This window comes from Haliotis cracherodii, unplaced genomic scaffold, assembly GCF_022045235.1.
Source record: "Haliotis cracherodii isolate W230 unplaced genomic scaffold, xgHalCrac1.p SCAF_10, whole genome shotgun sequence".
NCBI classification, from domain to species: Eukaryota; Metazoa; Mollusca; class Gastropoda; order Lepetellida; family Haliotidae; genus Haliotis; species Haliotis cracherodii.
The window spans coordinates 38204935-38225571 of record NW_027266265.1 but is presented as its reverse complement, the minus strand read 5'-3'; the positions used below and the strand labels follow the sequence as shown (position 1 = coordinate 38225571).

The window sequence follows — 20637 nt, the reverse complement described above, 5'->3', positions numbered from 1 at the left end:
TTAATGTGGGAGGAAAGAACGAGGTGATGCAGGTCCCAGACGTTTACCACTTCGGTGAAACCCACGAGCATGGGTATGGTGCTGACAAACCTAGAAACATAATCAGGGTGAATTGGGATTCGAACCCACAGTCATAGGTTTCTGGCGTGCCCAAGGGACGCAACTTTGGACAGCGAATCGCTGCGCCTTAGATGACTTATAGCACAGTGGTGAAACCCACGAGCGCTGACAAACCTAGAAACATAATCATGGCAAACCGGGATTCGAACCCAAAGTTATGTCACTGCCATGCCTAAGAAGCGCAACTCTGCACAGCGAAAAGCGGCGCCTTAGACGACTGGGCCACCCGTGCCCCCTGGTTGTAAGGGGATCGGGATTGGGTGGTCAGGCTCAGTGAACTCAGCCTCTCATCATACTCCAACATCATGGAATGTTGCTCACAATATCAATCACTGGATTGTCTGTTCCAGACTCAAATATCATAACAAAGCCGGAATACTGCTGGAATATTGCTGTGGCGTTAAACAACAAACACACACACAGACAGACAGAGGGGTCAATCAATCATACACCTGAAGAACATAAGCTTCACCTGCATTTGTCACTGACAGAATAATTAACACAAATCTTTACAAATTACTGTAAATAATATCCAGGGATCACTGAGCATACGGACACAGATCCACCTCCCTCTCCCATATAACGGTACTTGTCACCTGCCAACTTTAATATCAGGTCAATAAAATACATCAAAGCTGAGGACCAGGTTTGGGACATGTGGATCGATAGGGGGCTTGTTTTTACGACATATTGAAATCCTCTTATCGTGATGGTGAAACAAGTCGACCGTATTCATAGCATGTATCTGACCCACCTTCTGACGTGACATCTCCAAATTCTCAAATTTATTCTCACAATGGTTCAAAGGTCAAAGTTGTTCATGATATCTACATTGTTGGTAGTATATATGATGAATCTGCCTAGCTGGGAAGTGTGTAGTAAGCTCTCTTAATAACGTGGGTAGACGGAGTAACCCCAGCCAGTACGACACCACAGTAACCCCTTCATTGGATGTTATGACTGGATATACTGCGGGCATTCTACCATACAGAAATCCCTTGTTTGACACAATCTGTTCTGTAAATGACTCCCAATGTCAACCCGTTTGTATCAGGGAAGGGACTTATCTAGGATTCTAAACTAAATGCCCTTGGCAGCAAATTGGGAAAAAATCATTAATTTGCACAAACTTCGGAATTTCTTAAAGTCCTTGTTTAATTAATTCATAATTATTACAAAATTGCATCCAATGCAATAACACTCCTTCACTTTTATTGGTCTGTTATCTAAGCTAAATTAACGTGATTAACATGAAAATCTTAATTCCAAGTTTCGAGACTTTTTATGGACGTTGGGGCCGAATATTGGCCTCTGAGCAGGTCTACAGAAATCCCTGAAGGGCTCATGCAAACATGTCGTACTGGTTCTCTACTAGCACCCGGGTACTTACTTATTCATCAGCAATTAACAGCTAGGAACAAAGGATTGGGTTGTTCTCACTCATGTACAGCAAAGAAAGTGAGAAATATTTCACACTTCAAACAATGCGTCCACAACAGTTGACAAGTGATAAATTAGCTATAGGCCATGTTCATTCCATATTAAAGCTGTGGGAACAGCTAGCTATATGCAAAGTTATTAGCAGAAGCTTGACAGTTTAGATGAGGGTATGTTACTTTTCAAAGTTGAACTTTCTTAGAAACAAAGAAATTATCCATTGAGCTGTATATATCAATCACCAGTAAATACATTGACTTGTATGATAAACCTACAATAGCTGACGTACTGAATCCTCCTATTGTCTTGGAGATTAATGAAATATGAATTGTTTATGTCATAAATGATTTTTTATAGTTTTAATCAAATAGTGACAAAAGGTCAGAGGGGGTCTAAGTGGGGTGATAATGCAACATTAATTTGAAATTAAATTTTGTTTTCAAGACTACAAAATGATTATTGTATTACTTCTTGCAGTCACAGAAACCTGAATGCTAGAAACAAACATCACATATGATCAATCCGGGGTAGAATAGGCCATCAGCAACCCATGTTTGCTGTAAAAGGCGACTTTTCTTGTCGTAAGAGGTGACTAACGGGATCCCGCTGACTTGATGGATGTCATCGTATCCCAATGGCGTGGATCGATGCTCATGATATCAATCACTGGATTGTCTGGTCCAGACTCGATAATTTACAGACCGCCACCATATAGCTGGAATATTGCTGAGTGCAGCATTAAACAACAAAACATTTGTTCATGTAATATCGATTTCTCTCATACAGTCCATTTCCATACCCATTTCTCTCAAAATGTCGAAACTGAACCTATCTGCAAGTACACACCATATATATTTAGAATAATAATGGTCCGACTTGACTTTGATAGAAAAACTAAAATCATCATAAGTATTTATTGGGCGTTCTAATACCTGATGATTTAGTGTTTGATCACATTACTTCCTTCGAAGATTATCCAGCCACCGGCTTTGTAAATACATCCTTGTTAACTTCCATTGTCCGGGCAAAATCAATTGTGTTGAAATAAAGTAATATTATCCTGAAGACTGACAATAAATCACCCAGGTCTCTATACGCCTTCACTTCAGTCTGCTATCTTTGTGTTCAGTCAGTGTTATAATCAGTCATGTAGAAAGCAGCACAAACAAGGGGAGGTAATGCAGCCATGTGTTACACTAATCCATCACCCATTAGACAAAGATAATATTACCAAAGTATGTCATTCAAGTCGTCTCATTACAATTATTTGCTACGCGAGCATGGCGAATTTGGATAGAGTTTCTCAAATTGGTGAAATATTACAGGTGTTAAGGTAATTAATTTGGCATTTAGACTACCGCAAGCTGAGGTCTGTATGTGGTTTCTTGCCTCTTTTAACAAGAGCTTCAATGCACCAAGTTCACACGTTGATTTAACGCTGATAAACTTCAAAGGCTTAAGTATTTTGTATAAACCACAAGTACGTCTCTATCCACACTCTGAATGCTAAACTACTGACGCTAGATGAAAGGTTTTTGATTAATGTGGAACTCAAAACCTGAAAAAAATATTCTATTATATAACGGGTATTTCAACACATCAATTACAGTGCTTTATGGTAAAATATGCAGTGAGAAAACCCAACGGGCCAACTATTCTCTTGCTGCTAGATGACAACATGTTGATCAGAAATAATCAAGTTTGTCTGTATCGAACACACATCATCACACAGTCATGTCATACAGTTGTACCATTTTTAAGTGGATGGATAATAATATTTAAAACCTTAGTCTTCCCTGAAAGGACTGATGCTACACTGGTCCTACAGTTAACACTACCCTACCTCTTTGAATAAACCACTTAAACACTACCTGGGCTATCATGAGCTATTAAACACACTATCCTACCTCTCTGAATACTGGTTTAACACTACCCTACAAATCTGAATTTAACACTACCACTCTGAACTAAACACTACCATTCCGAACTAAACACTACCACTCCGAACTAAACACTATCCATTATCTGTAAGGATATTAGTAAAAAACTACCCTACCACTGAACTAAACATAACCACTCTGAACTAAACACTACTCATTATCTGTAAATGTATTAGTTAAACACTACCCTTCTACTCTGAAGTAAACACTACCACTCCGCACTAAACACTATCCATTTTCTGTAAGGGTATTAGTTAAACACTACCCTACCACTGAACAAAACACTACCACACTGAATGAAGCACAACCCATTATCTGAAAAGGTATTAGTTGAACACTACCCTACTACTGAACTAAACATTACCACTCTGAACTAAACATTACCACTCTGAACTAAACACTACTCATTATCTGTAAATGTATTAGTTAAACACTACCCTACCACTCTGAACTAAACATTACCACTCTGAACTAAACACTACCATTCTGGACTAAACACTACCCATTATCTATAAAGGTATTAGTTAAACACTACCCTACCACTGAACTAAACACTACCACTCTGAACTACTAAACACTACCCTACTACTCTGAAGTAAACACTACCATTCTGAAGTAAACACTACCACTCTGAACTAAACACTACCCATTATCTGTAAGGGTATTAGTTAAACACTACCCTACCACTGAACTAAACACTACCACTCTGAACTACTAAACACTACCCTACTACTCTGAAGTAAACACTACCACTCTGAAGTAAACACTACCACTCTGAAGTAAACACTACCACTCTGAACTACTAAACACTACCCTACTACTCTGAAGTAAACACTACCACTCTGAAGTAAACACTACCACTCTGAACAACTAAACACTACCCTACTACTCTGAAGTAAACACTACCACTCTGAAGTAAACACTACCACTCTGAACTAAACTCTACCCATTATCTGTAAAGGACTTAGTTTAACACTACCCTACCACTGAACTAAACACTACCCATTATCTGTAAGGGTATTAGTTAAACACTACCCTACTTCACTGCATGAATGGGTTCCCCAAATCCACCAACACTGAATGCACAGTAACACATTACAACAGCTACAAACAACTAATCCCTCACTGGAGTAACCCTATCCTACTGTGATAACCCGGGGTATGCAAACTACCTGATAATCTGGGAAAGGTGATCCTATCTAGGTAACACACCCTCATGATGAAAGGGCTGTGATCACTGCGGCAACTCTACCCCACATCTCAGCTTCTCTCTGTGGCAAACAACAGTATATTTTCTATCACACCAAGACCTCCAAGCTTAGACCAGAGGTGTGCGTCCCGATACCCAGCCTTCCACCGAAACCATTAAATCTTCTTCTTTGAAAGCAATGTCTCCTTGCAGCTTATAGCCCCACACGTTCAGTAATATATATGTACTGCACTGCAAGATCTAGCTGACCCTCTACAACATAAGGCAATGCGAGCAACAGGTGCCCTTACACCCCTGTTTAGACAATTACAACTTAAACAGGTGAACTTTAATCCCACAAACCACTGTGGTAGGTTGCCCCTCTAGTACCCTGTACAGAACACCTCAGAAGGTGCCCCTTTAGACCTTCCAACACTGCATTCTAATCCTGTACATAACACTACAAGTACCATTCTAATCCTGTACATAACACTATAAGTACCATTCTAATCCTGTACAGTACACTACAACAGGTGCCCCTCTAATCCTGTACAGTACACTATAAGTACCATTCTAAGCCTGTACATAACACTATAAGTACCATTCTAAGCCTGTACATAACACTATAAGTACCATTCTAATCCTGTACAGTACACTACAACAGGTGCCCCTCTAATCCTGTACATAACACTACAAGTACCATTCTAATCCTGTACATAACACTACAAGTACAATTCGAATCCAGTACCTAACACTACAAGTACCATTCGAATCCTGTACAGTACACTTCAAGTACCATTCTAATCCAGTACATAACACTACAAGTACCATTCGAATCCTGTACAGTACACTTCAAGTACCATTCTAATCCTGTACATAACACTACAACAGGTGTCCCTCTAATCCTGTACAGTACACTACAACAGGTGCCCCTCTAATCCTGTACATAACACTACAAGTACCATTCTAATCCTGTACATAACACTACAAGTACCATTCTAATCCTGTACATAACACTACAACAGGTGCCCCTCTAATCCTGTACAGTACACTACAACAGGTGCCCCTCTAATCCTGTACATAACACTACAAGTACCATTCTAATCCTGTACATAACACTACAACAGGTGCTCCTCTAATCCTGTACAGTACACTACAACAGGTGCCCCTCTAATCCTGTACAGTACACTACAAGTACCATTCTAATCCTGTACAGTACACTACAACAGGTGCCCCTCTAATCATGTACAGTACACAACAGGTGCCCCTTTAATCCTGTACAGAACACTTCACTACAACTACTACACCTAATCCTGTACTGTACACTACAACAGGTGCCCCTCTAATCCTGTACAGAACACTACACTACAACTACTACACCTAATCCTGTACAGTACACTACAACAGGTGCCCCTCTAATCCTGTACAGTACACTACAACAGGTGCCCCTCTAATCCTGTACAGTACACTACAACAGGTGCCCCTCTAATCCTACAGTTGATCAGACTCATGAAAAATTGCTTGTAGGGTTAGGAACATTTCATTGGAAGATGTGCCGCAAGATGTAAAATTCCTAGGCAGTTTTAACATGTCATCATAACATAAAGGGCTGTACACAACGTTAGTGATGAAGAATGAATATTGTATGAACCGTGATGAGTTTCGAACAAAACGTCCCAACTGTCCTATCCCAGCACTTCATACACTACATGACTTCTTCTCAGAGACGAGGGTCTCAGCGGACTTCCACATAAAACACAAGAATTGTTTCTTTGATCCTGAAATGATTACTAACACAAATTGCATAAGTCTCTTCTCCCTGGTCGATCAGACAAAAATTATTTGATTTGTTCCAAGTTTCAGGAACTTTAGTGATTGTCAGGAACCATGACAAATCATCTCTACTTGTCTGAAAGTTTGTAAATGTTTCCTCAACCTTCTTGACAATGTTGTAACTAATTACATTCCTGTAACAATCACCAGAAGGCTCCAGGCTTTTACTGATAATTAAATTTTACAAATTGGAAAATAGACTGTTTGGCAAAAGTCATTAGTTCCGTTTTGAAAGAAAAGAACATTTCTTTTTCAAGTTTTCAAGTTTTCAAGTAACAATCAAACTTCTCAAGAAAGGAAAGGCATTTGAAACTTGAATTATTCTTTTCCTTTCATTTAGTTCGAAAGCATGGTGTAAACGAGTACATCACATTTAGTCTATCACATGTGTTGCATGATACAAACCGGCATATCCTCTCACCAGCCCATCCCACCGTTTTCAATGCCATTGGAAAGAAAGCACTTAGACTAACGATGAAATACATACAGTGTTCAAACAATCTATCACATTTCTGTCCAAACAACTTTTTGTCACTTGGCTTGGTTGACCAACAACACTGAACTGACCCATAGAGGGCCCCCTTCCACAAACCAACTGTAGCACTAAGACAGTCGTAAGTCCATGTTAAAGTATGGAGTTACGATCATCTTAGCGCTACAATTGCTACAACCCGTAATATCAGTTTGTTTGAAAGAAAGGGGACTAAGCACTCTTGCAGTTATTTCAAGGTCTCTCACTAGGGTTCTTCACAAGAAAAGATTTAAAAGATCTAACATGATTAACGACATATTAATCTTTCAATTTAATTTGAAAACTCCACAACCAATATTAAACAAGACTGTAAGGTGAGATACATGCTGTATTCGTGATGTTGAGACATCCTTTAACACAGAGCAGCTTGCCCATACCCTAGTAGGATTGTTGTCTGTTGTTAAACGTCACACTCAGCAATAGTCATACCAAATGACGATATCTGTAAATAATTGAATCTGGACCAGGCAATCCAGTGATTAACATCTTTGGCATCAATCAACTCAAGGATTTGATTGCATGCAATCAACCAAGTCACCAAATCTAACCACCCAATCCATTTAGTCGTCTCTTGCGACAAGCATGCATTGCTGGGGACCTACATACCTACCCAGAATTCTAATGATTGGGAACAATAATTCTTTGGGTAATTTATATTTTTTCAAATGTCTGCGGTTAAATTAATAAAAGAAGAAATCAGTTTCACACTTTTATGGAATATTTTCATTTCTGAGTTGTCAAATGCATTAATATTATCCTATAAGTTGCAAAAGAACATGAGTCATGAATAGAGTCATAGGATTATTTGAGTAAAACGTGTAGGTGGAACATGTATAAGTCTTTATTTCTATTTTATTTATTACCAGTTCTTTGTTTATTTTAGTCAGATAGCTTGTGGAAGAAAGCCTAAGATGTATACCGATATCATATATTAGATTCTTCTCACAAAGAAACATAAAGGTTTAATCCTTGAGCTAATTATGGAATATCTTTCTAAAGAAAGCCGTCACAATGATTAAAAAGCCATCACAAGACAGATCGAGTGGAACAAAGAACAATACAAAGTAAATAATCATTTGCTTTTTGATAAACTCTCATTGAACAAACCTAATGTATCAAAAACCAATTGATTTTACAAAGATTACAAAATAAACAATTGCTTTGTATTTGTATTAATTTGATATTTCAAAGGAAATATTTAAAGAAAGTCCATCATAGCAAAAGCTATCAAATATTAAGGATTATTTCAAAGAAATCTGAAACACTAACTTCTTAAAGACACAAGTTTGGATTCGATTCTGATTGACAATCAAGACTATGAAAGGTTATCATGGTTAGGGGAGTATGCAAAAGAGGGAGGGATAAAAGACATGAAAAGAAAATAAGCTTGATCAAAAACTATCTGGATACTTTAAGCACTTGAGTTCAATTTATTGGGCAGTTTTGGAATTAAAACATGAAAAGATGGGTTAATTTGAAATCGGTCCACAAGTAATGTTCCATTGAGAAACAGAATAAATGAACTCCTAATTACATAATCCCCTTGCTTTGAATTCATGCTGTAGACAAACTTTTAACACAAATTGCACTCTAAATACAACATTAAACTAGCCATACCGTGCTATCATTCCAAGCTAAATAGGAAGCTCAACCTTCAAACGTATCAGATATCATTACAAGTCTTATTTTGTCCTGCTGCCATGTTTGCTGTTAGTCCCTGCACAACCAGGCAATGTGATCAGTGTTTTGTGCAATAGCGATATCGTCATTTCTGCTCTGCAATCGTGAGTCAAATCAAATGAAATCACCGGGCAAGGCAGCCTTCTGACTCCTACAATTGATCCGTGCTCCTGCGGCCACAACCTGGATTCCGAGCGCACAATTCACAAATAATCACTTTTTTACCTGTGTGCGTGATCTGTTTTTATGCTGTGTTCATCACTGCAAGGACACCAAAGCGCAGTGGCAATAACATAGAACGCATTGCTACATGCTCAGAAATGTATTATTGCTGTTAAGTCAACCTCGTCTCTTTTTACCTCCACTACAAAAGATCTTCCACTATTGTGTTTCTTATCCATCACTTATCTAACCACAAGCCTAAAACATTCCTTTTCCGCATTTACACAAATTCTACTTTTTTAGTCTCCAGACGAATGGTCTGTGATAGGAGGAGCCTATCAAAAATCCATACTACTCAAAAGAAGATAAGGACCACCGATTCTTTCATACTACGTTGTTAATCAGATTGTCCAAACCGTGCTAACTTCTTTTTATTAGTATATTTTGCTCTTTGTTCTGGATTTCTTTTCTTTTTTTTAAATATCCCACCCCTCAAAATATGATCAAACAGTCTGCCCCTTACCAGGAACATGTGTGTCAATAAAAAAGTAGTTTTGCACAATGTGTGGGATTATCCCCAAGTGTCAATGGCATGCAATATGCCATCTGACAGACAACTGAACATAGGTGAGGGCATATCTACATGACCCCTATCGACACACAGCAATATCTGCCCTGTCTACCACGGTCTACCCTTAGAGGGGGCACGGGTGGCCCAGTCGTCTAAGGCGCCGCGATTCGCTGTGCAGAGTTGCGTCCCTTGGGCACGCCAGAAACCAATGATTGTGGGTTCGAATCCCAGTTCGCCCCGATTATGTTTCTAGGTTTGTCAGCACCATACCCGTGCTCGTGGGTTTCACCGAAGTGGTAAACGTCTGAGACCTGCATCACTTCGGGCTTTCCTCCCACATTAAGCTGACACGCCGCGATATAACTGGAATAATGTTAAAAGCGGCGTTAAACCCAACTCACTCACTCACTCTACCCTTAGAGCTTCTCAAGCTTCTGTCCTGCCCCGCACTGTTACATATAGTGTCTCCTTAGGCAAGTGACTTTGTTCGAAACATGCCTCTTTTCACCCAGCAGTGAATGGGTACCTCAAAGGCGTCTTGGGTTGTATACTCCCCAGGGAGCTGAGAATGAAAATGTAGAGCACTCTGATCCATTGACTGGGGAAATAATGTTCGTGGTTTAAACTGCGCTGAGCAATATTCCAGCTACATGATGGCGGTCTGTAAATAATCAGGTCTAGACCAGACATTCCAGTGATGGATATCATGAGCATCGATTGGTATAAGATAACATGCATCAACCAAGTCAGCAAGCCTGACCACCTGATCCACCCCTTTGGTCGCCTCAGAAGACAAGCACAGTCGCCTTTTACAGCCAGCATGGGCAGCTGAAGACCTATTCTAACCTGGATCTTCACGAGTCTAATAGTAATGTAACGCTTTTGAGCATTATTAATGAATAATTTGAGAATACATAATCACTGTTTCCTTCCTCAAAAACCTATTCTTTCAAGTCCAGAAGTCAGTCCAAACTGTTCCCACTGATACTACAACATCTCAAAGTTTATTTATTTGTCGTTTGGTTGTGCCACAGTTATTCAGTCATCCTCATCTTGAAAAACCATGTAAATAAAATAATTAATTCTCCTGACAGTCTAAGAACAAAAGATAACCTTCTAATTAATGCAAGTCATAAAAACACAACAGTTCACCGAGTACAGGTTTCAGGTTGCTTGAATGAAACCGTGGCCATTTTGAACAGATTTGACTCACTGACATGTAAAATTACGACCCACAGTAAGCTGACAAGACCAACCAATAGATGGGGACTTTGGGCAAGACAGGTCTTGTGCAGCAGGAATACCATGGACCTGATGCCCACATGATAACAAGTTTGCACCCACAAGAAAACATTCTTCGTCTGAAGTGAACACGACAAAAATCAATCGGGTTCATTAAGACCCGAAATGGCACATTAATTCCAACATCACGCTAGTTTATACGATCCTGACAATCTTGTTATAGAGAAAATGTCAATAACAAGATCGGCGTGAAAAACAGATAATTGACTCTTAGTATTTGAAAAACGGGAAACTTTATTGTGAAAGACTTTTTAACGTGTACATTGCTAACCAGAAAGGTCTGACTAAACGTTCATTATTAGGTCCCCCTCGAGGTCAGCCCAACTTGTGAAGAGAGGGCTTGACATTCCTACTATTGTGTAAGCATGTGAAGCTGTGGGAATACACCCTATTTCCTACAATGTGTTAAGTGTCGCCACCCTTGAAAGGGCTGGGTCAGGAAATGAAGGAAAGTACTGTAAAACTCCACATCAAATATTCCCTGCTAAAAGAGGATGGTCAAAGTCAACCACTTTTCCCTCATGTAGCATTGAAAGTAAAATCATCGTACAGGAAGCATGCCTTTGTTATGCGAGCACTCAAAAAGATATTAGTGAGTGAGTGAGTGAGTGAAAACAGTAAATGATGCTTTTAGCAATATTCCAGCCATATTACACGATTTTGGTTAAGATTTGGTTAGCAGTATTTTTTTGTTTGGCCTTATGACAATAGTTGAGTTTACTTGAGAGAGCTTCAGTATCCTTAGATAAAGTATGAGATGGTCACAATAGCTCTCAGTACTCGTCGATCAGTCTGTGTGGTATACGTAATGGCTGCATGATGTCGAGGTCCCTTGGACCAGTCTGTGTGGTCATAATACGTAATGGCAGTACAATGTCGAGGTCTGCAAACAGGTGGAGGGGCTGGGGACGGTGGTTCCTAATGTTGACCGTATGTGATGGTCATGCTGGTCAATACACACTCAGACGTGGTCAAACATATTGGTCAGCTGAAGTCGGTCAGTGTGAGTCAGTGTGAGTCAAGCAACAAATATTCCACAAAATGTGAAAGTGACCGATAATTGATTTTTAGGTTTATGTCCATGGTTGAGGTAGTGAGTGGGTTTTTACCATGTTTATGAATAGTGAGGTAACGCCAACGTGGGGCACAGCATAGCCAAGATACAACACCAGCGGAGACATGGGTTGTTCTTTCTGTGAAGCCTTCGAGCAGTTATTCCCAAGACAAATATTTCACTCCATTTTTTAACAAACGAGTGAGTGGGCTGGATTTGACATTGCTTCGTATCACGCTATGTTTCTAAAAAGGGTTTGACTGTGGTTTCATAGTAGCTTTCATATTTAAGTTCTACAGCCTCGTTCTGCGTCTTTCCTGTTAAAGATTGGAAAGAGGGGTAGGTTAGTGGATAAAGCTTTAGCTTGCCACCACAAAAAGCCTGGGTTCCAGTCTCCACAAGGATACAATGTGTGAAGCCCATTCTTGGCATCCCGCTCCATGAAACATTGCAGAAATATTTCTGATACATTGCTGATACATAGCTCATAAATTGCTGAAATATTGCAAATAAAATGGCTTAAACGCTGCTCATATTTATTGCAGAAATATTGCTTAGAAATTACTGAAACACTGCTGATATATTGCTGAAATATTGCTAAAAAAATTGTTGAAACTGCTGATATATTGCAGAAATATTGCTAAAAACTTGCTGAAACACTGCTGATATATCTTGCTGAAACATTGATGATATATTGCTAAAATATTGCTGAAACACTGCTGATATATTCCTGAAACACTGCTGATATATTGCTGAAACATTACTAAAAACACAGCACATATATCGCTGAAACATTGTTGAAATATTGCTGAAACATTGCTGAGATAGTGCTAAAAGATTGCTGAAATATTGCTGATACATTGCTGAAAGTAGCATAAATAGTAAACACCCACCCTAACAAAAGAGTCACATACAAGACATATGAACATGACAGTTCTAGGTACATACTTTTAAGAACAAAAACCTATCATAACAGCTGACCTAGATGTTTAGTACTCTGTACTCTGCACAGACAAGCCAACCGCACTCCACACCTAGTGTGTGTGGACAAGTTGAAAGGGTCCTCTTCTTTCACTAGTGAAACCCAGCCTCCCCCCCAACTCAAACCTTCCCTTTGAACTCGAGACGAACACTTGTGTGGCTAACTACTTAACCCCATGTTTTATCACCAATTCTTAAATCAGGCTCGTATATCAAACTGCCACAGAATATAAGTAAATGGTAGAGAATAGTTATTTTATCTCAGACAATTAACATAAATGTGTGATTTCTTTTGAACCCCCAACAACTTATATTAGGTAGTTAGGACCAGAATTAATGGCAACATGTTTATATGAGTGTCATTAGCTAGGCAATTATTTCTCAGATAATTAAATCATATAGCCTCAGATCGACGTATTCATTACTGGCTTGAGGTTTGAATAGGCTAGATGGGGCCCCGCCTAAACAGGAAAATTAACAATACAATTTCAAGTAGCCAAAAGAATTGCAGGAAAATGATGCCTTCAATTTGAGGTGTGGCACTTCAAAGGGAATAATCATTACAAATGTAATAAGTTGTGATGGGTGATGGTTACTCCCTTTATCAATCAAATTCATATTGTTTCTAATTTTCAAAAAAATTCTTACTCATCAAATATTGTCATAAACGGTCAACAACAGTTACAACTGATGTTGTTTCAATTCTGTTTAATTGTCAGGTAAAACTCCAGTCTAGACAGCATGATTTCGAAGATATTCATCAAAGTTAATAAGTTTCAAAACTTACAAAACTGTAAACCCTTCTTAGTCTTGACCTGATTAATCTGGAACCTCTCCCTTCGGACGATTACCACTGGGAAAACTTGCATGAATACAAAGGACATAATATGTACACAATACCGAAATTAATAAAACAGGTAATCCGGAAATTTGACAACCTGGACAATTTCACTAGGAATCCTACCGACCAGATTAATGGAGTTCCACTGTATATGGACTGCAGGGTATTTGTTTGTTCGTTTGTTTAACGCTGCATTCAGAAATATATAATGGCGGCCAGTAAATAATCAAGTCTGGACCAGACAACCCAGTGATCAATATTATGAACAACGACCCACATCGTCCAGTTTAATTACATCCCATCATCCAAGTCACAGACCATTTGGTCACCCGTTACAATTCACATAAGTTGCTGGGGACCAATTCTAATCTGGAATCCCTATACAGCCACCTTTGAAAAAACAATGTAACAGTTCAACAACTTGGAAAGACAGATTTTGGTGAATAAGATTTAGCTGTATCTAGTAAGTGTTATTTCAAGCCATACCTATAAACCTTTGAGTGTGCTATATGACTCTAATAACCACATGTTAATCAATAACCCCCACAATAAATATGACATCATGCTATCCTCTCATTTATCTAACTTGCAAAAATCAATTATCTAATTTTTGCATTTATTGTTCAAGCTGTGAACAGATGTATACATCAAAAGGCGTCTCTGGTCTATAATTAATTTTGTGTCAAAACCAGACTGGTTGTAAAATTTGAAGTGTGAAAACTGTGACATGTTTCAATACTAATTTGTTTGAAACCTTTTGTTGCATTTTGAAAACACAATTTGAATGATTAAATTAAAGTTGTTCAAACCATGTTTTATCAGTTTCAACTTGAACCATGTTCTTTAATCAACACATTTGCCAATTTCGGACACAAATTGCCAAGAGTCTTAATATTGGGAAAGAGCAAGTGAGTGAATCTGGTTTTATGCTGCTATAAATAGCATTTCAGTTACATCAAGTCGAGTTAGTTTAATGTTGGAGGAAAGCTGAAAGTGACATAGGCCTTAGATGTTTGGCGAAACACAGTATTATTGTATGGGAAGAAAGCTACGGCAATAATCATTTCAAAAACAATGTCAAAAAACAACCCAGTATTCCTTTAACAAGAATACACAGCTCAATCCTGTAACATCGATTGCTTATTCCAGATAAAACGAAGTGGTTTATATGCACAGGGAGCTTACGGTTCAGTGAACGTCTTCACTAATACCTCCGTGATTGTCACATTGTCCCATCTGACACACAATCGGAACACACCGATTTGCATTTCTCAACCCATTCCCTACCTCCTACAGCCCACTGGAATGCTATTTGCCTCCAGGCCACCCCGTGTCATTCAGCTATAACGGGAGCCCCCCCTCGGCTGACCAGCATAATGGCTTCTAAATACATTTATCAAATTAGTCTTGGTCACTAGACTTCACATTGTGCTAGTTTTGTCCAGTCACCCATATGCAACGTCGGATTCTCGGGGTTTTATAAGAGGCAATTGTGTCAGTGCAAGGAATCCTAACAGAGAGATGTTTGTCTGGTCAAAGGATGTCGCTGTACAAGGCGCCAGAGTCCCGGTGCATCAAGACATAAAATTAATTGTCAGGATGGTTCCTCACAATGAATGGTCTTCACACATTGTTCCCATGTGGAGAGTCAAACTCAAGCAAAGCTTTTAACCAACACTGTAGCTTACATTACCTCGCCAAATTAATTGAAGACGTTGCAAGTTGTATGAGAACAAAATAATCTTAATCTTGGATATAATGTTCCTATTTGACAACTGAGTCAACTATTTGTGTCCTATGTGGTACTTTTGCCTTTGAAGTATATAACAGCTTGATTAAATTGAGATTTAACATTTACTAGTAGCCAAACAAATAGAGAGCTATTAAATGGCACACACTACCACCAACACTATAAGGTGTGAATCACCCACAACACAAGGAAAAGACAATGCGCAGTTCATAAAAGTTCAGAAAATAATTGCCTAATTATCTCTCAGTAACAAAATCCATTAATGGGTCAATTTGTCCGTCAAACTGACACAAAACGGAGCCATTACAGGAGAATTGACCTAATGATGTTGGAAGGCCCTGCTACTACAGCACTACTGACAGGGTGCGAGCACCATTGTTACAACACTAATGCAACCACAAGCTTTAACGAGAAACAATTTTGGACCACGCTTTCCAGGAAATTGAACAAACTTTGACAATCCATGACCAAAAAAACTCTATTTTATCAATCTGAGATACATAAAAAACGGTTCTATTTCCAATCGATGGATGTTTTTATCCCACTGGCTGTCATTCACATACCTGAATCAATGTTTTTTTCAATATTCGACATTTTCGTTAAAGCTTGTTTTTTATATTCAAAGATAAGCGTTTAGATAGTTTGTTTAGAAAAAATTGCATGACTTTGATTAAATTAGTTCTTTTTTTAATTCAATAGATATTTCTGACACGAAGTTAATTCCCTCTTCCAAATGCAAGTCACACAATAATCTGAAGATAACCAGCTTTCTTCCATGGGTTTCCACTATTTGTCATTCATCTGATCGCCATTTTTTTAAAATGGGAGCCACATGAAACTATTTCTCACTCAGTCTTATCTCGGTCTCCATATTTTCACCACTGATTTCTTGTTTGCCTCTTGTGTGTGGTATCTCCCCTCGTCTGTCACTCACTCACAACACACCTCCCGCACACACCTCTCTGTTCTTATACAGCCAGCCACGTACACGCTCAACTCTGCATCTCGTACATGATAAGCCTTACAAACTAAAAAACTTAAGCCCCTTAAGCCAACATATTCGCCTTTTAAACATTACTTCTCGCCTCGGACATAATACACTACCTCATGTCACATTTGTCTATTCATGTTGGAATCTATTTCTGTGCACATTCTTTCAACATTGTATCCTAAAAGTTTGTTTAGTGGTCAACATGTGCTAATTTTTTTATTAAACCTTCAGTCACATACTGAATGCATTTGTCTTACTCTACCCAGTAGCCACACCAACAAGTCATCTGACGCCCCATTACTACAAAACGTTTTTTCTCCACTACATTTTTTTTGTCCCATCAAACGTATCTCCGACACCTAAAATCAATTTCCTTATTCACTCCTCTATTTTTCCCTGTCTCCGACCTACCCTTACACTTATCGCCCCCATCCACCCTACCCACCTACACCCTACCCACCCTGACACCCTACCCTTATACCAGCTAATTCCCTTCATCACCAGAGTCATCTCACGACTGTTTTAACCTCATGTACTTGAAGACTTCAAACTTAAAACTGAGACAGAAAAAAACCCTTTACAGCCCGACAAATCATCTGAAGATCCTGAATCAATACAGCATCTACTGATAAAAAAATCTGTGGCATCACGTTGAGACACATTATTCAAGACATGATAATATCCCTTTCAAACAAGCTCTCAGATCTTGCAAGACCTGCTAGGATTTTGGAAGCGAATCAATTCTCACACTGCTCTTTACAAAAATTGTCCCCATCCAAGATCCTTTATTACTCATCCCAATCCTTCTCTGTTCTGTCCGTTTCTAAATCCCCTTCAACTTTCCCCTTCTGTGGTATGCTTCGGAGTATCCCCCTTCTCTCCCTCCCCCTAAAACACACACTACTTGCCACTAATTCCCCCTCTCCCTTAATCCCCCTGTACCCCTTAATCTGGCCTTCCCTGACTCCATCCCCTAGCACTAGGGACTGAGTATTGATCGATGAGACCAGCCAAGCAGAACGACACCTCAGTGGCCTGGCTAGGTTTCTCCCGGCCTGGATCAGATTTCTATCCAACATCAAACAGAACAGGCACCTATTACCTTCTTTCTGCTGTGTAATTTAGCCGAGACATAGCTGGCTTGCTTTTCAGTTGGCGGCCTTGCCCCGCGTATTGTAAGCAGAGGCTAGCCTGCCTGCCTCCCTCCCTCCCTCCCACCATCTCCGTCAATAACAGTCCCAAACCAAGCACCTGTCTCCCTCCTTTCTCATTCACCTCCAAACTGTCCCCTCTGCTTCATATTGTAAATATGTTTTCCCCATGGAAAACTCGTAAACAAGTCTTGAGTGGCTCTCCCGCTGATAAAAATCACGTCTTGTAGAAAGCTGAAAGTTTAAACGCAAGGACTTGGGGCACCCTTATTTCTCTCAGTGCCTCATGGCTCAAGACCGATCCTTTGATGTAGCGCCCGGACTAACTTGTACAACAATGTTTCAATTCACATGCACACAGCAGGGGGCTCTTTAAAACAATGTAGAACAGTTTGTGTACTAAGTGTCAACACACAATGTTGTACACATTTACTGCTAGAAAGGGGGTATGTATGTCCATTTAATCTTTACTTACTGATATAGTCTCGTCCATGTTATAGTTGGCAAGATTAAATCCGGTCTTTTTCTTCCAAATTTGCTCCTCAAGTGCTTTGTTGAGGTGAGCATTCACAAAGAAGCACTCAGCTGAAACGATATAATAAGTTCAATAAAAAAAAACGTGGAATGCTTTGACGTTTCGTTTATCTCAACTCGACCAAAGTAATGCTAAAAGCTATTGATCTAGGAAAATGACTTCAGACTGAGTTGTGTTTACCTTCCAAATGGTAAATCAAAAACGCTTTGCCATCTTACAGAATCATTACATGTTCTAAAACACGGTTCAATATTTACACAGTGTAGTGCCTTTCATTCTTGTAACTTTAAAAGAACGTGAAGTGTTCTGGAAATTCATTATTGTTAACTTCAACGCTGTCAACGACAGCTGAATGCTTGTCACAAACATGTAAGACAAGGAACGTTATCAAAATCATACACTTGTTCCACATGCACGTTACAAGACCTACAAACACTAAAGTTCTAAAACCAAAATAAGTTAAAGAATAAGAGATACTTTTGCATGCTAGGTAAATAGCATATGATACTCAAGGCAAGGTGTGATAAAAAAAAACATAACATGCATGTACCTTCACGTGGAACTCGGACACTCCGACAAACTGGACCGGACGAGGGATGGGAGTAGGCGTGATTATGAAAAATATAAACAAAGACACTCAGCAACAAAACCAAGCAGGGACGTCGTCTACGTCTACAGCATGGACATGCAACACAACGGCATGGCAATTTACTTGACCTAACCTCTGCCATGAGTGTCCAATCTCGGACACTGGCGGTCGGTCACTCACTCGATCGATGAACAACATGCACGGGAGAGGTCAGGCTATAAACTCTCCCCCCAAAACTCACCATGTCTACTTTGAAGTTTTCCCATAGCTATCTGTGTCACACTTTTCCATCAAACTTTGCAGTATAAAAAGTCACTCATTCAACTTGAAGTAGTCCGAAAATCGCACTTTGAGAAGGGTAAGTTCCTGCTGAACGAGTGTCTCGCTCAACACCAGTCAACACCACCACCACATTCACTCACAACACGACGAGGGGGCGGGGTCGACCTACGTGATTGACAGTTGGACTAGTTCATTATCACGCGAGGGGTAAATACCTCAGATTCCTTTCCTTAGCGCGTTTATATCGCTACAATTAGGAGATGGGTGTTAAATTAACACGGGTAATATACGTCAAGCAGTTAGCTCGTCTAACAGTGTTTTTCGCTGGAAAGAACTGCTCAAACACGCATGTGTTAAATAGCAATTGGCCAACTTACCGCGTTTTTCGCGTTGCGTTTGACTGCGGATAATTAGACTGGTCCGTATGAGAACGTGTCTGATTGGCCCATTGTTGTGTCTGTCTTTGTTCCATTTATTGGTCCATGTTCATTCATCGGTGATTTCTTTGATCATACAGCGTGCGAAATGATATTCTCCTCTGCAATGCTCCGTTTTAATTTTTCATGGCTAACAGTACACACTATGGCGGCATATTTCACAACACAGAGGGCTTATACAACGGCCTGCAAAGTATTGAATCGTTGCGGCCGCTATACGGCGAGTGTACCGTGCGATTGTGCCTTTGATAACAATAGTATGACGTCACTGAATGTGTAACAATGTTTACGTTTTGTGCGAAGAAGGGACCACACCATCGCGTTGAGGGGGCGGGGCGATGACTTTGGAAAAAGGTTGATTTGTATGTCATTAAACTTTAATTATTTAATGCCTTCATTATTTCATGAAGATTCTTTGAAGTCAGTTTATCGCTGTTAAATGGAAATAACATTGAATATATGCATCAAATTTTTATGTCGTGAATAGAACTTTCAAAGTCTAATCGAATGTAATATAACTTGAGTTGTATAATATCCCAACGTATAAGTGATAAACAAGAAAAAACATGTTGAAGAATGTTGATCGATTATTAGACATAAAATGTCAAAAGTGTTCATGCTTTGACAGCCGCCCGAGAATACATGCTTGACTAATTTTCATCCGATGCTTTCAATTCTGTGGTGCGTAACAACGATCCCATTGTGAAATATTCTCTTAACATTGTCACATCCGTCGAAATTCTCCCAAACAATACCTATCTACTTAATTCTTTATAGTGGCTCTCTTTAGCCGTTCCTTTGATGCTAACAGTAATGGGCTTTCATTGAAGTTTCAGATCTGTTGACATTTTGAGTACCCATGCCAATTTTTCAAGTATCCTAATTGTCGGGATTTGAAAAAAATCCACGAAAAAAATCCACTACATTTCATCATACCTTCTGATATTATGACATACTCTAAACGAGAGTGTTGCCTCATACGTGATGTATATCTGTGTAAACCCATATAGAAAGGATGAATAAAGCCATATTGATACATTGCTGACTACTCTGACGTCATTGCATGTAAACATATGACGTTACAGCGAGTAAGTAAAAAACCTCCTTTGAAGTAAAACGATTGACAGCAATATACAACATATCTCGTGTGGAAATATAGAAGTAAATGCTTGTCTGATGTAAAATGATTCTAAGAGATCTATTTGTATATTGTAACTATCCATTGTTACGGATAAAAAGCATCAATGATCTAAGCGCTCT

General features: G+C 39.3%; 1 protein-coding gene across 2 annotated transcripts in view; it reads right to left on the bottom strand.

Annotated features, from left to right (window-relative positions):
• LOC139454358 (protein naked cuticle homolog 2-like) overlaps positions 1-19093 on the bottom strand; it is a 115226-nt gene extending 96133 nt beyond the window's left edge. The window contains exons 1-3 of one of the 2 annotated variants that reach the window (XM_071235999.1): positions 18900-19093; positions 18620-18649; positions 18010-18119 (exon numbers count right to left, since the gene is read on the bottom strand). In XM_071235999.1, coding sequence (XP_071092100.1) covers positions 18010-18119; positions 18620-18649; positions 18900-18924 — 165 coding nt within the window. In that variant the 5' untranslated portion in view covers positions 18925-19093. The remainder of the gene's footprint in view (positions 1-18009; positions 18120-18619; positions 18650-18899) is intronic. The other variant, XM_071236000.1, reaches the window with a different exon arrangement.
• Between the last annotated feature and the right edge of the window lie 1544 nt (positions 19094-20637).